This window comes from Ochlerotatus camptorhynchus, unplaced genomic scaffold (assembly GCF_037179485.1).
Source record: "Ochlerotatus camptorhynchus isolate MF236.1 unplaced genomic scaffold, CSIRO-AGI_Acam_v1.1 ptg000213l, whole genome shotgun sequence".
NCBI lineage: Eukaryota > Metazoa > Arthropoda > Insecta > Diptera > Culicidae > Ochlerotatus > Ochlerotatus camptorhynchus.
Window position 1 is genome coordinate 6,001,741 of NW_027040703.1, and position 18,757 is coordinate 6,020,497.

Below are 18,757 nucleotides of genomic sequence, written 5' to 3' on the forward strand. Positions count from 1 at the left end.
GAATTTCATGACAGTTGCATCAACTTCAAGAACATTACAAGAACTTCAAGAAATCTTCTGGTAAGTTTAAAGATCTATGAAAAAAAGGTTAGAGAGTTTCAGGAAAGTTTTGAGAAATTCAGGGCAGTTCCATGAACATCCGAACAATTTTGGGAACATTTGGGAAATTTCTAAAACTTCAGATTTTTTTTGAAAAGTTCAGGACCGATTGATTTATTTAAAAAGAAAACTGCAGGAACTTTACAGAAAATCCAATAACAACGTCCAGAAAACTTAAAAGAATTTTGGAGTGTTACGGGATCTTTAATGAAGTTCCGATAATTTCTGAAAAGTCTATGTTAGTTCCATTATGGGGAAACTTACCGCCCCCAGGAAAAAAAATACGTTTTGATTTATTCTTAACAATATTAGAAAAGGATATCTTAAAATTCAATAACTATTAGTTTCTTTCTCTTTTTTTCTTGGCAAGACTTTGGACTCAAAAAACCGCATAGATCAACCTTTCGGTTTTGTTAAGAGTATAACTTTTTTCATGATGAGGTAAAAAAAAATTACACTTAAATTTTGACAGGAATCTAAGTAAAAGCTGTTTTTTTTATTTTCTGGATTGGATTCCTAAACAAGACTACATTCACCAATTGTTTTTATCTCATCATGAAAAATTTGTTGACTCTAAACAAAATCGACAGATTGATTACAGCGGATTTTTGAGTTCAACTTTGAGCCATGATGACATAGAAAAAATGTTTTTACTCGTAAAACTTCTTTAGAAAATATTAAAAAAGCAAAAAAGTTAAGCATCACCTTAACATCAGAAAAATTGCGGGAATCATAGTTTTGAGAATTTTATGATAACTTCGAGAATTTCAGGATAACTCTGAGAACTTCTCCATACATTTCAGGAAAATTTCAAGTACTGTTCTATTAAATTCAGGAAAATTGCAGGCACTTATCAAAAGTTTAAAGATTTTAAATTACTCCAATTGCGTGTAAAAAAATTTAAGGGAAGTTAAGTGAAGGCTGTTCTGCGATAGTTCCATGAATAACAGCAAAATTTAAGATTTTCAAAGAACATAAGGGAAGGTAAAAGAACTCAATGATTTTTTTAATGTTCGCAGAAGCTCCAATAAATTCAAAAAACTGTAAAAAAACGTCGGAATGTTAAGAGATTTTAAGGACAGTTCCAGAAACATCCTCAAAAGAATAACGAGCACGTCGGAGTGGTCCAAATATTTTTTAAGAACTTTAAAGTGAATCGCTGTGGAAGCCGTATTTCTGAATAATCTCATTTACACCTCGCTATTCCAAGAGCACAAAATTTAATGTCAACTCTCACGAAACATACAACAATGAAACTGGAACTTAGTTCCAATTTCATAAGCGGATTCGCAACAGTGTCCGAGATTTGTGCTCTAGAAAAATTGAAATAATAAGGCATATCAGCCATCATGACGGACATCTTTGGACACTTCAATCATCTGAAAGTAGATCCGAGTAATGAAAGGGAATACTTGTGATTTCGGGAAAATTTCATGGACAAACTGCGGTAAAATCTGTGAACTTCTTTAAAACTTCAGAGAAGTTCAAACAACTTGTGGATACTTAATAGAAATTCTAAGAACCTCAGACAAGCAAGCTCTTGAAATCTTCAGACAAGCCCAGAGATCTTAAGGGCAGACCCAATAACTTCATGAAAGTCCAGACTTTTGGAGAAGTTTAAAGATCTGTAAAGGATAATTTCTATAAATTCAGGATAGCTCCATGAATTCTAGGAAAATTTCGAGAAACTTAAGTATGGAGTTTCCTGAGAAATTCAGAAAACATCATACCTATTTTGGAAACATAACAGAAGTCCAGAAATCTTCTGGCGTAGAACTTTATGAGAACTGCATGAGCTTCCGGGTAGCTTCAAGAACATCAGAGAACATCAGCTTTAACGAATTAACGTAATTTGAAACTCAGGGAATTTTCATAAACATCAGTAAAGTTCTCAAATCTTCAGAGAAGTTCTGAGAACTACAGAGAATATTTGTTTTTTTAGGCTTTTCTTTTTTTTTTTTTGGGAATGTACAGAGAATTTGCAGGATGATCAGAGATCTTCAAAGCGGTTTCTTTAAATAATTGCTGGAGATCTTATAAAATTAGCAAGTTTTTTATTTATAACATTGTAGAACAACTTGCCTCGATTCTCTCCAATTAACCACTTTATTCGAGCACTTAAAATGACGTTTACTACCACTCGAACTTTGAAATAAAACATAATTTTGAGATTTTTTCTTCTAGAACCTCGAGAAAAGTAGCCAACATTTGTGTGTTTCACAAAAAAATAGAAATTATTTGGTCCAGTTTTGTGAAATCGCTTTTAGAAAGTCACACCAAAACTGCTAGACAAAGTGGTCAATTCCCTTTCAGCAAGAAAAGCATACGAAGTCGAGTATGAGAGGAAATGAGCGCTTCTTATTCGCTTTTAATCTATCCATATTCCGAAGCATGGAGAGAGCAGTGGAAAAACCACAGATCTGCTAATCACAACGTTCATGGCTCCGAGTCCCAGCCGGCAACGTTTTTTTTTTTTTTTTTTTCATCGGCATGATTCATTTCACTTACTAATACACTCCATATTTCTCTTTCTCCGTTATCTTGCATTGGACCGCAGCTCGGTAGATCGCATCCTCCGTCCATGCGGTCTCCACTAACATCGTGCGATTATGGATCCCTCATAATTGTAAGCAAATCTTACATCCTTCGGTTGGGTGTAGTATTGATTCTCATATGAGAGACGATGCGCTGAATTTGTTTCGCATGTTTTGAATTTAAATAACCAGTATAAATAAATGGTGTCTTTGTTATAGTTGCTTGAACTTTTTTAGGCTATTCGTGACTTTTATGGGAAATAAATAAGTGGCCTTAAGCGTGAGAGTACACCAAGACATACTCCTCTAAATAAATTATTACTCTATTTTGTATCCATTTCTTAGAATCCCTTGGTACCGGTAATTTACCGGTATTTACGGTACTGAACCTCTCAGTACCAAAATACCGGTACCCGAAAAAAGGGTCCGGTACCTTAATGGCGGGAGAGATCGTACAAAGTGGAACTTTTCAAAGGTTTTGAACAATGTGAGACTATGGCATTTGATTCTCAAAAATTGTAGAATAAATACATTTTCCTTGAGTTATAGTACTTTTTTCTACAGTAATTTTATTTTCCTGTATCAGAGAGGGAATTTCGGGGAAGTGGATCATTTCCCAAGTCCAGAATCCACGACAAAACCGAACAGTGGGACGAAATCAAAAAAAGTGGGACATGACCATTTGCGACGCAACTATTGATTGTAGCATTTTGATGTCTTCTAGAATGTTTCTTCAATTTTTGAATACCTTATCTGAGTGGTGAAAACTGTTGCTTAAGAAACTTGAAAAATGGTCATGAAAACAGCAAAACGTAATGAAATAGTTTCGCCGCAAATGGCCACGTTCCACTTATTTTGTGGAATATTTTTTTTTTAACTAGGGGAATTTACGTATTCTCGGCAATATAAGCAGCGACCATCTTTCTATAGCCTTGTTCGCTAAGGAAGTACACATATGCAGTATTGATTTGTTTACCAGCTTTTGCTGCCAGCTTCTCTAACAATTTCAGTCGAAAGAATTGTCCAACACTGTTTTGAAACGATTTTACAAAGCTCCAATCTTCTATAGTGAGAGCGGCTATTGTGGGCAATATCGTTTTATTCGGCAACCTTTCTATTTGAGCTGCGTGTTAAACAGCTGTGCTTTCATCGGCAACTCGAAATCAGCAGCATTTTGTAATGCGTGTGTTTTATTTTAAGAAAACCTTGCTAGATTGCTTTTTCTCAGTGGTTAAAATATAATCAAATTGAAGCTGAAAGACTAAAGAATCGTTTGAATGCATTCAGCGAAGTGTTTTCGTAAGAAAATCCAGTGAAATTAGCGTTTCAATTTGGGTTGCCGAAAACAGTCTGTCATGCCGAAGCCGTCATTTCCCCTATATGTTTAGTATTACTTCTGCGTGAAGTCAACGATTTACATAGTTGTAGATGCTAATTTCAAATAACAGACTGTAGTGTAGTGTAGCTCGCTATTCTACTATCTATATGCAATTTTCACACTGCCGTACTCTAACGGAACTATCGACTCTATACTTTCATCTTCTCCATCTATCGTATAAAAATTACCACTACAGTCTGTTATTTGAAATTAGCATCTTCAACTATAAATTTATTGTCCGAAAATCCTATTAGAGTTCACGTTCATGCATGACAGAGGGAATCCTGACTTTTCACAAACCCAGAACAAAGAAAACTGTAGAATACATTTATGTTGCTAGAATTATATTAGATTTCACTTTCATGTAGTACATGGAGAGTTCGGGTAAAGTGGACTTTTCCTCAAGTTATTAACACACGATGAAACCCGTAAAGTTCGATCCTCGAAATCATTTATCAAAAGAAATTTATAGAATGCAATTATTTTCCGAGGGAATTCGGGCAAAGTGGACCTTTTGTAAGATTCTGAACAAGAGACACTAGAGTCTCCTAATGATTTCATGCCAGCCAGGTGTAGTTCGCTATTATAATTTACAGTAGTTTTTTATACAGTTACTTAAACTTCAAGCAGTACGCTTCAATTCGGGCATAATAGACCAAATAGACCTTGCATCTATGGTGAATTAAGGGGAAGTGGGACATAAGGCCACATTCCGACATCTACCGTCTATCGATTTGTCGTTATTTTTTACATAAGAACTGCAATTTTTTAAGAACCTCAAGCAGAGGCAAAAATAAGTTCCGTTTCTTTTCAGGCAACATACAAACAGTAACCGAAATTCAACTAATTTTGGGGAAAACAGTAAAAAAAAAGTAACAAACTTGAATAACAAAAAATATAAATACGTTTGTTGGTGGTTCGAACCGAACATGTGGTAATATTTGCGCGCTTACCTTGCTCCATTTCTCTCTCCAATTCGCCGTACAATCTGACCACCATTTCATTGTCTTCTCCATCTGAGCAGCTCTGGCACGAGCTTCTTCTAATTCACGCTGCCGTTGGGACTGAAAAAAAAAGAATAAAACCATAAGAAATTTGATAACTAATGTCGTTGAATACAATCAAATGTAGACTTTTTTCTGTAGTCGAATTATCTAATATGAGCATGAGCATGATTGACCGCCCACGGTTGCTACTCTGTTATTGCCAGATCAGCTGTAATTACACAGAGAACCAATAGACGATGCTTGGGACTAGCAATCATCCTCAATGTGTAAAAACTGGTGATCTCAAATTAGGCAATACCAGCGCCAGCCGCGCCTGAACGCAGGTCAAGAAAGGAATGGGTAGGAATGTGTTGACGTGACACTCGCTTTGATGGAAGCCGAGAAATCCTCTGCACTTCCACGAGGAGTCACTGGGATGTTGGGTAAGAGGGTTGGGTTTGCAGCAAGGTTCGTTTTGGTAAACGATAAGCTGAATTGATGTTTAAACGATAGGGAGGGGTTACTGTATAAATAAATAAAAAGGAATGATCTCAGCCAAATAACCAAGTGGAGCTGCACCAAAAGCAACCGGCCAAATTCATATTATATTATAATAAAATAAAAAGTAAATAACAATGATAAGCTATTTCATACACCTTCTGGTCCTTCAGGATCTACAGGACAACTTTTTTCTAGAAATGAAAATTATAGTTATATAATGATAGTTATATAGTGATATAATGAGATTTTAAAAATGTGAAATAAAACTAATTTACTAGTCATGCAATAAGTAAAATAATGTTAAATAAACAAGTATTACAAAATACAAATAAGCTCGATTTCAGTTAACCTCAATACATTCAACTGATTTCAACTTCTGATATTTTATTGGAATTGAAACAAACACTTTATTATGCACCATGGAATTTCTTAACGCAATATGGAATGCTTTTTTTAAAATATTGGTAAACTTTCATAATGCATCAATAGTCAGAAAAATCGAGGTTATTTGGACAGTTAACAGTTTTTTATGCAATTGTAATCATGCATTCCAATGTTTTTTTGTATTTTCCTGAACGAAGGCTGAAAATAGTGAATCATTATAATATTAATCTAAAAATGTCGATGAGCTGAAAATAAACTTAAAGATTTAAATCTAATCTAAAAGCTCTTTCTACACATCAGCCAACACTACTAATAGCCTCACAATAATTATATTTAATTTTCCTCCCGCCGATTCTAGCCGCACAAACCGCCAGAAACACAAAATTCAAATCTCTGTAGTCGAATTATCTAATATTGAGATAAATATGTTCCAAACTCTGAACCCATTTGTGCAGTCAATGGTAAGAACCTTGAAAACACTTCAAAGACCAAACCAACTACTATAAAAACCGAAAAGTTTATCGAACTATCAATAGAAACGCAATGCAAGGTGTCACTCAAGTCATCCCAATGTTGGAGCGTCCCGATCTTCCTATAGGGCATCCCAGAAAGTATACTGTACTTATGTTAATGAATTCAATTTTTTATTTCATATATATGTTCTCTATAGTATTCTCTTTCAATTGGAAGAAAATAATTCGCAGTTTCTTTAATCATATGCCAAAGAGCAAACATATAATCTGACGGTGCCCACGAGCTTCAACACAGATTCCTTGGCGATTATTTTGGCCACTTTTGTCCAGTCTTTTTCAAATTCTTCGATTGAATTCGCTGCCTTAAAGTGTTTCCGTAGATATCCCTTGGAAAAAGGTCCAAAAAGTTTCGATTGGTCGGGCCTCCGGACAAGCCGGAGGATTCATCTCTTTTTGTAGCTATTGGACATTGCATTGTTTGCTTTGTACCAAGCTACCGTGAATTGATGCCAAATTTATCGGTAAAAATTGACTTATCGGCATGACCATGACCGGACTGTGTAGTATTGGTCTCCTGGAAGCGTGTTGTAGTCAAATTTGACGTATGTTTCATCGTCCATGTTGACACACGTCAATTTTACACACAGCAAGCTATGATATAGCTTCCGAGCCCTCGATTTGACGCATTTTTCTTCTATTTCTTGAACGTTTTATGCCCGTTTCTTGCCTTGGCACGTTGGACATTACTCTTTGATGTTCTCAGTTTTTCGGTCCAGTTTTCGATCCACCGGTCCCAGTTTGCGGCCAGATTTCGATGTGACCTCGGAGGTAACTTCTCCATCTAACTTTCGGATGACTGTTTGGACTGCTCCGATACTTACTTCCTCCATTTTCGCCAACTTCCTTACTGCACTCAAACAATTCTACACGTCTGATCGAAGTGTTTAAACACTTGATTTTCCAAATGCGAAATCACATTTATTTTAAGTGTGTTTCACCTTAGTTGATTTCTAGTGGTTCGATCTTGGAAATGTTGAAAATCTTTCACTATCAACGCAAGTGTATTGCACGTTACTTCACACTACTGTTCAAAACAGATGAGTTTGAAGTGTTTTCCATTTCAATGCGATGTGAAGTGCTTGTTCTGCAAAGTAAACATCGAAAACATGAGTTCTAACTTCATCCTTATCAACCAACATCATATATGAGAACAACCGTGGCCCAGTGCGATCGAACGAAGACAACGGCAGCAGCATACTCCAACAGTCCAAGATCAAATCCCAAATCAGACTCATTAGGCTCCGAAAAACGTGTAACGGCAAGTTTGCAATAGCATAACTTAGCCATTTCTTGATGAATTTCAAAAATTGTGGTATTTTTAAATTCCTAGGGTCTGTCAGAGGCGTCGCGTGCTTCATTTGTTTACCTGTGCACCAAACTTTGTTTCGAATAGTTTACCACCACATATTAGTTTTTGCATTAAAAAGCTCCATGAATTCGAGGGACATATTCTCAATTACTATATTAATCTCTACCTAACGTAAGATTTGAAAACTTGTATGGTCCTTTTCGCGCTAACCAAAACGTAACTAATTCTCGTTTTTATCACAAGGCCAACTTTTTCGATTGAAGAGGAATAAAGAATATCCGTCAAACACTTCCTAAAACATTTGTTGATACAAAACAGTGTCAAAATATAGAGAAAATTTATGAAATCCCCTCGGCAAACTTGAATTAATCAACTCTTTATTCATCAGAACAACACTATCAGAATGAACCAGGGGAAGCTCATAAGTTGTGACTGGCGCAACGGCGCATTCAATTGAGAGATTTACAACTGACAAGAGAGTGAGAGCGAGCTTTTGCGCTTTACTCTCTTTGTCTGCAATCAGATATCTAAGTGCACAGCGAGAAATGCACGCTTTAGGCACCCATACATCACAAATGTTCTTCTAATTTGAACTCATACATTCAAACCGGATTGCAAGTATGATACACGTCCAAAGCGTACCAGACTGCTGTTTCCGTGTTACTCCCGGTTTGACGCGTGACTACTGAAAGTTTCAATTACAACTAGTGATGCAAACCGCCGTATTGTGGAAAATTTGTGGTATGTTTCAAGAGGTGATAGAATGTCTGCTTGGCGTACACCAGGCATTTGACCATTCACAAACTTGCCACCCGCCAAACAAAAAACCCGCTTTTAGGTGCACTATTAACGAGTTTTGTCATGGTAGTGATATCGACATGCTTAGAAATCAATGCATAAGGGATTAAGCAGACCATCTGAACTGAATTTAATCCCTTTTGAAGCAAACCACGGTCGAATGTTTAATTGAGTCACACTATAAAATAGTGTATTCATCAGGGCGTCACAATATCAGCTTCAATCGACCAAATCGATGCGACGAAGAGACTGCTGGCTTTCTTTTTCTGTTAAAGTCGAACAGCTTCGCAGCATTCTAGAACCTCAGTCGGCGTGCACAAACAAATGTGCAATCGCTTGTCTCTCTTTCTTTCGTCGCTCCATTGGTCTTCCTTTCAAGCTTCGGTGAAACGGATGAGCGAAAGAGCGCTCGACTTTGATAGTTTTCTCTTTCATGAAACACATCAACAGAGGTTTCATGACGCATATGACGGAAAATGAAATTACATATTTAAAGCATTTCTCATGTGAAAACAGTTGAAGATTACACGTAATATGTTTAAATTATCTTCCATCCACATATTTTTTTAAAAAAAGTTAACGGAAAGGGGACATAACGCATTTTAAACAAATTGAAAGAGCGGTGATAGAGTGTTCGTGAAAGGGGATTGAAAGCCATAATGAGGTTTCGTTTAACTAGAAAATCGACGTTACTTACATTGAAAGCGATGAGCAAAGCAACGACGAGAAGATCCACAGCCAGCGTTTCCTTCTAAGCGTGCTTCTTTTTCATTATCATTTCTAGCTGATAGTCTAGCTAGGCGTTATAGAAATGAAGCGTTGAACGCGTTTTTATCAAGGTTGCAAAGACTCATTTCAGCTAAAATAATGTTTTTCGGAATAATAAAACCAAAAGATGGTATGATGACATGTTTTACTTGTAACTTACAAGAAGAGGTTACAAAGTATGCGTTGGAAACATAAAACCTGTAAATTTTGCTTTCTATGAGTCACAATCAGCGATTTGCTGATCGCTGAGTGAGTGAGTGAGTGAGTGAGTGAGTTTGTGAAAAATCGCTGATTGTGACTCTCATGAAGTGAAATAAACAGGTTTAATATGTCAAACACATTCTTTGCAACCTCTTCTTGTATCCTACCAATTCAAAATTTGATCATGGCATCTAATTATTTCATAATTTAGAAAAACATTGTTTTAGCTGAAATAAGTCTTTGCAACCTTGGTTTTTATGAGAGAAACAAAACTCGAGTTCATTTTAGAGCTTCGAAATGAAGAGCCCTGGTATTCATGATCACTTGTGGTCTGGAGTAAAGAAGAACAGCTATAATGTGACCATAAAATCTATTAAAATCTTTTTTATTATTTACACCTGTGTCGTGCACAGGTTGCACATGTGGACGCGACGCCACTGGTAGATTATTTTGATTGTAAAAAGATTAAAAATAGGGTCATCTACTTTATTCAAAAGCGAAAAGAGTCGTTACACGTTTTTTAAGGAGTGTTTGTGGGTTTTGCAAGTGGCCTAAGATCCATAAATGAAATTAATGGGCACAAATATTCATATTTATCCACAATACAGTCATGGTTCCTATATATTGATCATGGAGACAATGGAACGGACCTCCGGAAAATTCGGAATATCCGTAAAATTGGTCAATCCACGAAACTGATCCTAGAGCTTCGCGGTTTTTTTCGAAAACATTAGGAACTGTGATATAAGAAAGAATTTGGGTCCATGACTGCGGAGCTCTAGGATCAGTTTCATGAATTGACCACTTTTACGGATGTTTCAAATCTTCCGGAGGACGGTCACCGTGTTCGGAGTGTTGGCAGCTTTTTGTTTTATATATTTGTCGCTTCATTTTTAGAGACGGTAAAATAGAAGGCGATAAAGTAGAATATTATAAAACATTGAAGTGTGATGTGAAAAGCTATTGATAGTACAATGTGAGGCACATAGAATCCAAGTGAGTCACAATTTCAATCAATAGTCAGACATAGTTGAGATTCATACATGAAATAGATATGTTTCACAATATGTGCAAAATGAAGTGTAACACATGATGATGACATGCCTCGCGTTTTGTAAAAACATGCACTTTGCGCACACAAACTTGTTGGTTAACATATAACATATATACTTCGCTCCTGTCATTTTTTGTGTGACGTCATCAGAATCGGTGAAATAAACAAATAAGTTTTCGTTCTTTTAAATTTGTCGAACCTCTTAACGGAATCCTTTTATGAAGTGCTTTGAGTGTGTTGGTTTACTTTCTTTAAATTCCGTTATAATTGCTTATATTTTGACAGATACGCGTATTTCGTCTACTACTTGCAGACTTCATCAGTGCCAAGTACTCAATACCACTGAATAATCCATCTTTTATCTACGAGTTATATACTAATCAATAGGTACTAAAAATCAGCAGGTATCCACTGTCATGTCACAATTTACCTAACCAGTTTAGTCTCCAACAGGTAGAAGTATGCTACGATGTGTGGTTTTAGGCAGCATGCTAAAGAGTCTCGAGTATCCGTTTCCTTGATCTCTATTAAGCAATGTTGATGGAATATGTTCTAAACTTTTCGCTATGTCTAGTTTCCAAGGCAAAGATACACTCTGCAGGATACTAATGTTATCCTTTGTCAAATTGTGCCCCTTTGTAAAGATATGTTCTGCAACCTTGGATTTAAATTCATAGTGAAGTCTGTAGTAGATATAGTTAGTGTGGAAATCGTCAAGGTATTGTCGTCACCGGACCGAGGTTTCCAGCCTCGGCCACGGCTACACGAATTAAACCGGCTGCGGCTGGTTTCAAACCTGCTGCTATTGTTGCTGCTGTTCCTTCTATTCGTCCGACTTCTACACAAGAACCCGTCAACGAGCTTAGGTACCTCATATTTATACCTGCTAATCTATCAAAATTCTCGAACCAATGAGGTTCCGTTTACATACGGTCTATCACGCTGCTCACTCCATCCTACTTATTCTTTATTCCACACTAACTCTATCTACTACAAAGTCCTTTATCCATCTCTTTGTTAGCCTTTTTTACCTCTGCGTTATGTTCCTTAAACCTTGTTTCCAAAGTACTTTTCGTCTGACCAATGTACATTTTATTGCAATCTGGACAAGATATTTTGTAGACTCCGGCTTTTTCTGAGACATTTCTAGATAGAGCTGGAATTAGGGCGTAACAGCCTTTGTAAACAATGACTTCTATCGATGATTACTAGGAACTCAAGGCACGCCCACGCAAACCAACATAACCGTCGGGTAGGAGAACTCTTCCCCTACCCGATGGTGTTGTCTACTTGCGTTGGCAAGCCTTAACTTTCCAGAAATCATCAAAAGAAGTCATTGTTTACAAAAGCTGTTACCACAGACAAACAGACGTAACTCTTCATTGTGTATCTTCGTTCACGCATTTAACGGTTGATTTGAATATTATCAGTTCCACGAACTACTCGCCGCAGCGCTGGCATCGGATCACTTTGACGTTTCTATACATTCTATAGAACTTTTATGCAATATTGTTTGCGAGTTAGCGAGCAAGCTTGTTTTCCGCGAGAAGCCTGAAAGATGTCGCTACTGAGGTCCTATGTTTTGAGATACTATGTTTTCAAGAAAAACTTTTTCAAAGAGTTACGTCTGTTTGTCTGTGCTGTTACGCTCTAATTCCAACTCGATCTAGATTTATTTAATTTTGTTGTTGATCCTAACAGTGACTTCAGCTGATTTGTCCTGCTGCTGAATACTAAATCTAGGCAAAAACTTCGAAATCAATGGTTTGGTAATGTTTTTATCGAAATTCACCGCTACCCGTTTAAACCCTCAGTTACTGGTGTAAGAGTTGTTGAAGTACGCCTAAAATGATCCCTTGTTTTTTTTTATCGATTTCAAAAATGTGAGCTAGGGTTACGGTATGTAATGTGGGTCTAGTCCTTTCATTCGGCCTATCACGCAAATAAATAATTAATTAAGGAATATTACACAAAAAATAAGGAAAATATTGATCACTGATGGTTGATAAATGTGTACCACACACAAATCAATTTATATCACAACATTTCAATACATTTTCAGCTCTCGTAAGTAATAAAACTGGTTGAGAATATCACTCTGTTCGGAGTTTTTAGCCGCCATGACTTCTAAGGTTAAGATGGGAAGGTTGCACTGACGATCATCAAATGGCCTGATTATGGCATTTATTGAATGGAATTACCTGATAATACACACTAGACGTAAAACTCACAGTTACTGTTTGAATATTTTATGTTTATTTTAATTGTTTAACAACGTTTTCACAAGTAAATCATGGACCCAACTTTAGGGACACATTTCTTTTCTATGTTCCTAACTTTGGCCCATGAAATTCATTTGACAGCATATAGCAATAAGAGTAACGTCAACAATGTGGTTTGCATTTGGATGATAAGGAACGAACAGGAAGGGAGATTTTTTCTGCCAAATCTGTATAATGAACATCACAATGTTTTGATTTAGATATTCTGCGGTCGAAAGACGATAAGCGAAATTTTTAATTTTTAATTTTTAACTTGAGTGATTTAATGTAGTTTTCGTAAAATTTTCTCTAAGAAATGTTTTGAGGAATGAAGAGTATTAAGTTAACAGTGATAGTGATAAAAAAAAATACATAAGAAAACGTTACCAAGAGCGTTTTTTTTGAGAATCAAACAGGATAGGACGAAGTTGCATCCATAAATAGACCCAATTTGGGGACAATAGACCGATATTACATACATTTCCCTGGTGAGTTTTTGTCTTAAAAAAGTAAGTTTTTCAACTTTTTGCGGTTCCTGATAGCAAACGACATGATAAGCATATCTAAGCATACCATTTAGCAGTAGAATATCGTTTGCAGGTAAATTAATTGATGAGTTATGATTAAAAACGTAATCTATGGCTGCATATTAGACCGAGGTTAGGGACGTATACCCTATTTCCTTTGATTTGCCTGTATCGCTAAGAGGAAGAGTTTGCATCCTGTGAACCATGTGGTGAAAAGCGGCCATTTTGTGTTGATGGGAATGGTTGGAAGTTCTTGGTATTACTTTGTATTTGTTGGTTTCCTATAGATTTCGAAATTGAACGAAGACGTTTCCCTGATGATGAGAAGATCTAAGAAGGGGAGTTTTCCGTCTCTCTCTTCTTCGTGAGTAAATTTGATATCCTTGTGTACGTTGCTTATGGCCTCCAAAGTTTTTGATAAATATTCCCTTTTGCAATGCTAAAAATGTCATCCACGTACCTATACCAACACTTGGGCAACAAATTCCTATCCTCCAGAGTATTTTCTAGGTTAGCCATGAACAATTTACATAAAAATGGAGTGATCACTGTGAGTGATTGCAGTTGCCTTGAGCTTAATAATGATTAACAGAAAATTAACTTAAATTTGAGTTCAATAGATGAGTAAATTTGAACAATCGCCACAATTCACTCAACGGTAGACCCCACATAATAGAGCCCAACGTTGAGTTTTTTAAACTTAATTTTGAGTATTTTTAACGTAGGATTACGACTTTTAGCAACATATTGGGGGTGCAATTTCAAAAAAACCAAAATCGACCGCGTTACTTAAAGTGGTCAGGTGTTGACCACTTCTCGGATGGATTAAAATTCTAAGCAAACAAACCAATCGATAGGAAATTTTTCTACGAATCTGTTAAAATTAAGACTATCAGTTTTCGAAAGGCCACTATTGACAAGTGTACGAATATGTAACTGTTGCTATGATAGTTAAAATTATCACCGATTGTCAACGAAAAGCACTTTCCCTAACACAGATTTCAAAATCGAATTCTGTTGCTACGATAGTTAAAATTATCACCGATTGTCTACGAAAAGCACTTTCCCTAATACCCCGTTCACATTACACCGTATATCACGTGATATATGCTGTCTTGCAATAAGCACTCATATATCTAGTTTTCACTGGAAATCCTATGTATGAGTGCTCATTGCAAGACAGCCTATATTACGTGATATAGGCTGTAATGTGAACGGGGTATAACACAGATTTCAAAATCGAATTCTGTTGCTATGATAGTTAAAATTATCACCGATTGTCTACGAAAAGCACTTTCCCTAACACAGATTTCAAAATCGAATTCCATCCGGTCTCGCCGAACGGTGTTTATTCAATCACAGCGTGTGATGAGTGATGGTGTCCAGTCATCATCAACAGCAGCAGCAGCAGTGCTTTTGGCGCGTGGCATTGTGCATTGTTCTCCAGTACTATTAAGGCTGCCCTCAAGAGTCCTCGATTCACCGAAGAAGGAGGAAGAAGCCGCACCACTACTGATAGGATTCAGTTGCTCGTCGTGTGCCGCTGTGGGCCATCAATGCCAAGCGCGTCACCCTCGTTCCAAACAACATACAGCTCGCCAGCCTCATCCGTGTTGAATACCCTAATAGCTCAGCATTACTCAACTATCACGACAAACGGTTCTTTACAGGACCACCATAAATTATTGTTGGTTAAGAGTTAATTTTCGTTGAACGTTCGCTTGCCTTGCTACCAGCCACATCACCCCCAAAACTCTTTGATAATGTACCCAGCAACCAAACGCAATGACCGAATTTTACATGACCTTGTCAATTAACCAGAAACACTTCAATTTTCGCTTTTTTTTATTATCTATTGAACAAACCAATAATTCCGTGCGTTTTGTGCACGAAAATGCGTAATTTTGTCATCAGAAAACGAAACGTTTCCGTGATGGGAAAAAGTGGTTTCCCTAACACAGTCGCCGAACATTGATACCAAGCACATAATCCCACGTCAAATCTACGGTCGTGTCTTGGATACAACCTCTTACTTTTTCTTCTCTCCTTTCTATACCCAATTTAAAAAAAGAAGGACATGGATAAAAAAGGTTGACAACCACTGTGGAGGAAGTTTGCTCCATCAGATGGTGAAGTTAGTTTGTGTCGGTGTGTTGTGATTACTGTGTGATTGTGATGATGCCTCCATAGGAGTAGAAGGGCTGGAAGGTTAATGAATTTACACATTTATGCAACTCCAGTAAATCACCAAAAGGGAATCACATTGGATGATAAGGACATGCAAATATTTACGGATCGCTCGTTTGCATACACTACTGTCTGAAGACGAATACCTTTTCAATCAAGAAATAAAACGCCCAGCTGCAAAATATAACCAAGCATGTAACAACCAAAAAGCGTTAAGGGGCCATACAATAATTACGTATGCATTTCTGAGGGGAGGGATTCTCAGAAATCTGCTATGCAATTATAAAGAAATCAAGTATAAAACAGTTAAACCTTCGATGCAAGATCTTACTTGACAGTTTTTGAAAAATTTAAACCACCCTCCCCTGCGAGACAATCGTCCATAATTTTTAGTTTTAATTTTGTTTGACTTCACTAAATCTAACATAGGGAGGAGGGAGGGTTAATAAAACCCAAAACAACGTAATTATTGCATGAGCCCTGACACCAATCGGTAATTCAGGAAAATCAAACTGTGGGGATTCACCGATCGCTTCGACGGCTTCAGCAAAACGCATTCAGTAATAAATCAAGTCCTTCTTTTCCATCTACAACCGGAGTCAGACGCCAAGACGACGACGAATACGAAAGCGAATACAACCGAAAGTGTGTTCCGAGATAACGGCGCAGCGACACGCCGCCTTTCAATGTTCAAATATAAAAACATGCTCATTCGAACATATCAGCGACAGTTAGCTGGAGGTAGTTGCAGAAAGCGTTTATTAGCGAAGAAAGTCAGCATGAATCTCTGGAGGAAAGTGAGTCCGCTTACCCTGCTGGTAGTAGCAACGGTACTCTTAATCGATTTCGGTGAAGCGAAAAAGTTCGACAAATGCTCGCTGGCAAAGGCTCTGCTGGCGCAAGGATTCAGCAAAGCCGATCTCCGCAATTGGGTGTGCTTGGTTCAGAACGAAAGCGCCATGGACACCACCAAGAAGAACAACAACCGCAACGGTTCCACCGATTGGGGACTGTTTCAGATCAACGATCGATACTGGTGCGATCCTCAGGATAAGAACAAAAAGGCCTACAACGAGTGCAAGGTGAAGTGTTCTGGTGAGTCTGAGTTTGGTGTGGTTTCATGAGGTGGATATATTGTAAAAAAAAATCCGATGAATTTCCAGAACTACTAACGGATGACATCACCAAAGCTGCGACGTGCGCCAAGAAGATCAACAAACGTCACGGTTACCGAGCCTGGTACGGATGGATCAATCACTGCGAGAATAAAGCGCTTCCGGATCTGAGCAAGTGTAGTTTGTGAATGTGGTGTTTTTTTTATAAGATCCAAAAACGTTAATAAAATATGTACAGTGAATTCCAAGATGTATTAAAAAATAGTAACCTAGGTTTTGCAGAAAACGAAATTCATCTAACTTTTTGTTTTAGAAACTGTACACAGAAGAGAGTAATAAATGTCGATACATTCTTGAGTTCATTAGCATTATAATTAAAACGGAAAAATGGTAAAAGGCGTACAACAATTTCAAAAGCAATCAAAACTTGGCCATCGACTTGCCTTGTCCTCTCTAGCTGAGAAAGCACAGTTCATGACTTGTGTGACATCGTATCTATTTGATATTCGTTACGTCGTACTCTGTAGCAGCCAGATCAGTGGCGTCTGAAATCCCTCTGGTTCCCCTTGAGAATCAATATAGCATTCTGAAGAATCTCCTCGCTACGTCCAGGATCCGCGTCGTGAAAAATGGCAATAAAAAAGCAGTGACTAAAATGATGACATGAAGCGTTCAAAAACAATACTACTTGGCGGGTGTGCAAAACTGTGATGCAAAAAATGGTTGTAGGTATTTCGAGATCTCGTGTGTCTACTACTTTCGCCTGATCCCCGATTGACCAGTCGTATGTGAATTTTCGCGACCGGTACAACTTTGTACCATTTTTTCCGTTCTAACGCGTTTGTTTGGAAATGTTTCTGCCTAGCATGACCGGCAATTTACCCGTGTAGTTATTAGATTAGACCTGAAATAATTCTTCAACACAACCCCCAGTGGTGTTCTATTGAATGTGGAGCAAGCTGATAAAATTGATCCAAATGAGCTGTATCGAGCAAAGGGAACACGAAGAGCAAGAAGATTGGAGCGACCCGGAAGACAGTGCAATGCCGCGAAGCAAAACCGTACTTCATCTGGCATATCCTCGCCCATACCGGGACGACAGTGAATCCGAATGCAGCGCTGAAGACGAAGGTAATACCAAACTATAAAACAAGCAGCAAATTACTCACCTCCCGTGCCTCCCACTCGGTGTCTCCAAATTTCGCCGACATGACCTCCGGATTGCCACCGCTGGGTGGATGCCTTCGAGGAGCACTTTGTGACATTATTTCCCTCCCTCCTCTCAAAAGAATGTCAATTCGTCTTCACAAGAGAAAAACTCGCGTCAATGCTACCTTCTTCCTATGAAAATATTCACTAACTTCACACCATTATCCACCCAAACGAACTACGAGGGACGAACAAGATTCTGGATTCTTTATCGATTTTTCGACAGATTATCATTCATGTTGCCTCTCTATGCCACAGCTTCCAGTTTCACTTATTCATTTTTTACAACCGGAAATACGCACTAAAGCAAATGTTCACCCCGGATCGCGGACGCGGAAAGAGTGATCGACGATAAACGATACGACTCCGGCAAATTGGAACCGATTAATTACCGTTTTCAACGACTTATAACCGCGGACGGAAAGTGTTTGGTGATCACTTGGTTCGAATCGTTCGGACGCGGACTGCCATTTTTGCGTAAATTGAATTTTGTTTTGTTGTGATGCTGTTGACGTTTAGCTTGATTCAAGCGTTTGCGGGTGCGCACGATTGATGCGTTTATGTATGAGTATACACGGTAACCAGCGTTAACACATTAATGAGTAAAAAATACAATTTTTATGTTTATTACACAGCAAAAAAAAATATGTAATATCAATCAATGTAATTCAAGCTGATGTATGAAATAATGATGTAATAGCAAAAAGCAGATACAATATTACATCAATGGATGTAATTTTGTTCGCAAAATCGATGTACATCGTACAACCACAGACAAACAGACATAACACATTGAATATTTCTCACTGTAAAACATCGTCGCTAAAACACTACCGCCATCTGTTGAGTACACTGTGGTGGGTAGTACGATGAACAGATGGCGGTAGTGTGAAAACGTCAAACGCAAGGGAAT

At 37.6% G+C, this 18,757-nt stretch overlaps 2 protein-coding genes across 4 annotated transcripts in view; one reads left to right on the forward strand and one right to left on the reverse strand.

The window, feature by feature from the left end:
- Positions 1 to 18,296, reverse strand: part of LOC135703426 (coiled-coil domain-containing protein 102A) — a 204,103-nt gene extending 185,807 nt beyond the window's left edge. For 2 of the 3 annotated variants that reach the window (XR_010517745.1, XM_065224656.1), the window contains exons 1-2: positions 17,805 to 18,296; positions 4,965 to 5,075 (exon numbers count right to left, since the gene is read on the reverse strand). Coding sequence is in view for 2 of the 3 variants with exons in the window: in XM_065224656.1 (XP_065080728.1) it covers positions 4,965 to 5,075; positions 17,805 to 17,900 (207 nt within the window). In the remaining variant the exon portion in view is untranslated. The remainder of the gene's footprint in view (positions 1 to 4,964; positions 5,076 to 17,804) is intronic. The other variant, XM_065224657.1, reaches the window with a different exon arrangement.
- Positions 16,285 to 16,824, forward strand: LOC135703391 (lysozyme-like). The gene is made up of 2 exons (XM_065224588.1): positions 16,285 to 16,615; positions 16,684 to 16,824. Exons 1-2 carry the CDS (start codon positions 16,300 to 16,302, stop codon positions 16,821 to 16,823), a joined length of 456 nt encoding a protein of 151 aa, XP_065080660.1. The 5' UTR covers positions 16,285 to 16,299; the 3' UTR covers position 16,824.
- Positions 18,297 to 18,757: the final 461 nt, after the last annotated feature.

Excerpts from the sequence above, each read along its gene's own strand:
- LOC135703391 (XM_065224588.1), top strand. The coding sequence starts at position 16,300 with ATGAATCTCTGGAGGAAAGTGAGTCCGCTTACCCTGCTGGTAGTAGCA. Across the intron at positions 16,616-16,683 it reads GTGCAAGGTGAAGTGTTCTG|AACTACTAACGGATGACATC; the intron begins GTGAGTCTGAGT and ends ATGAATTTCCAG.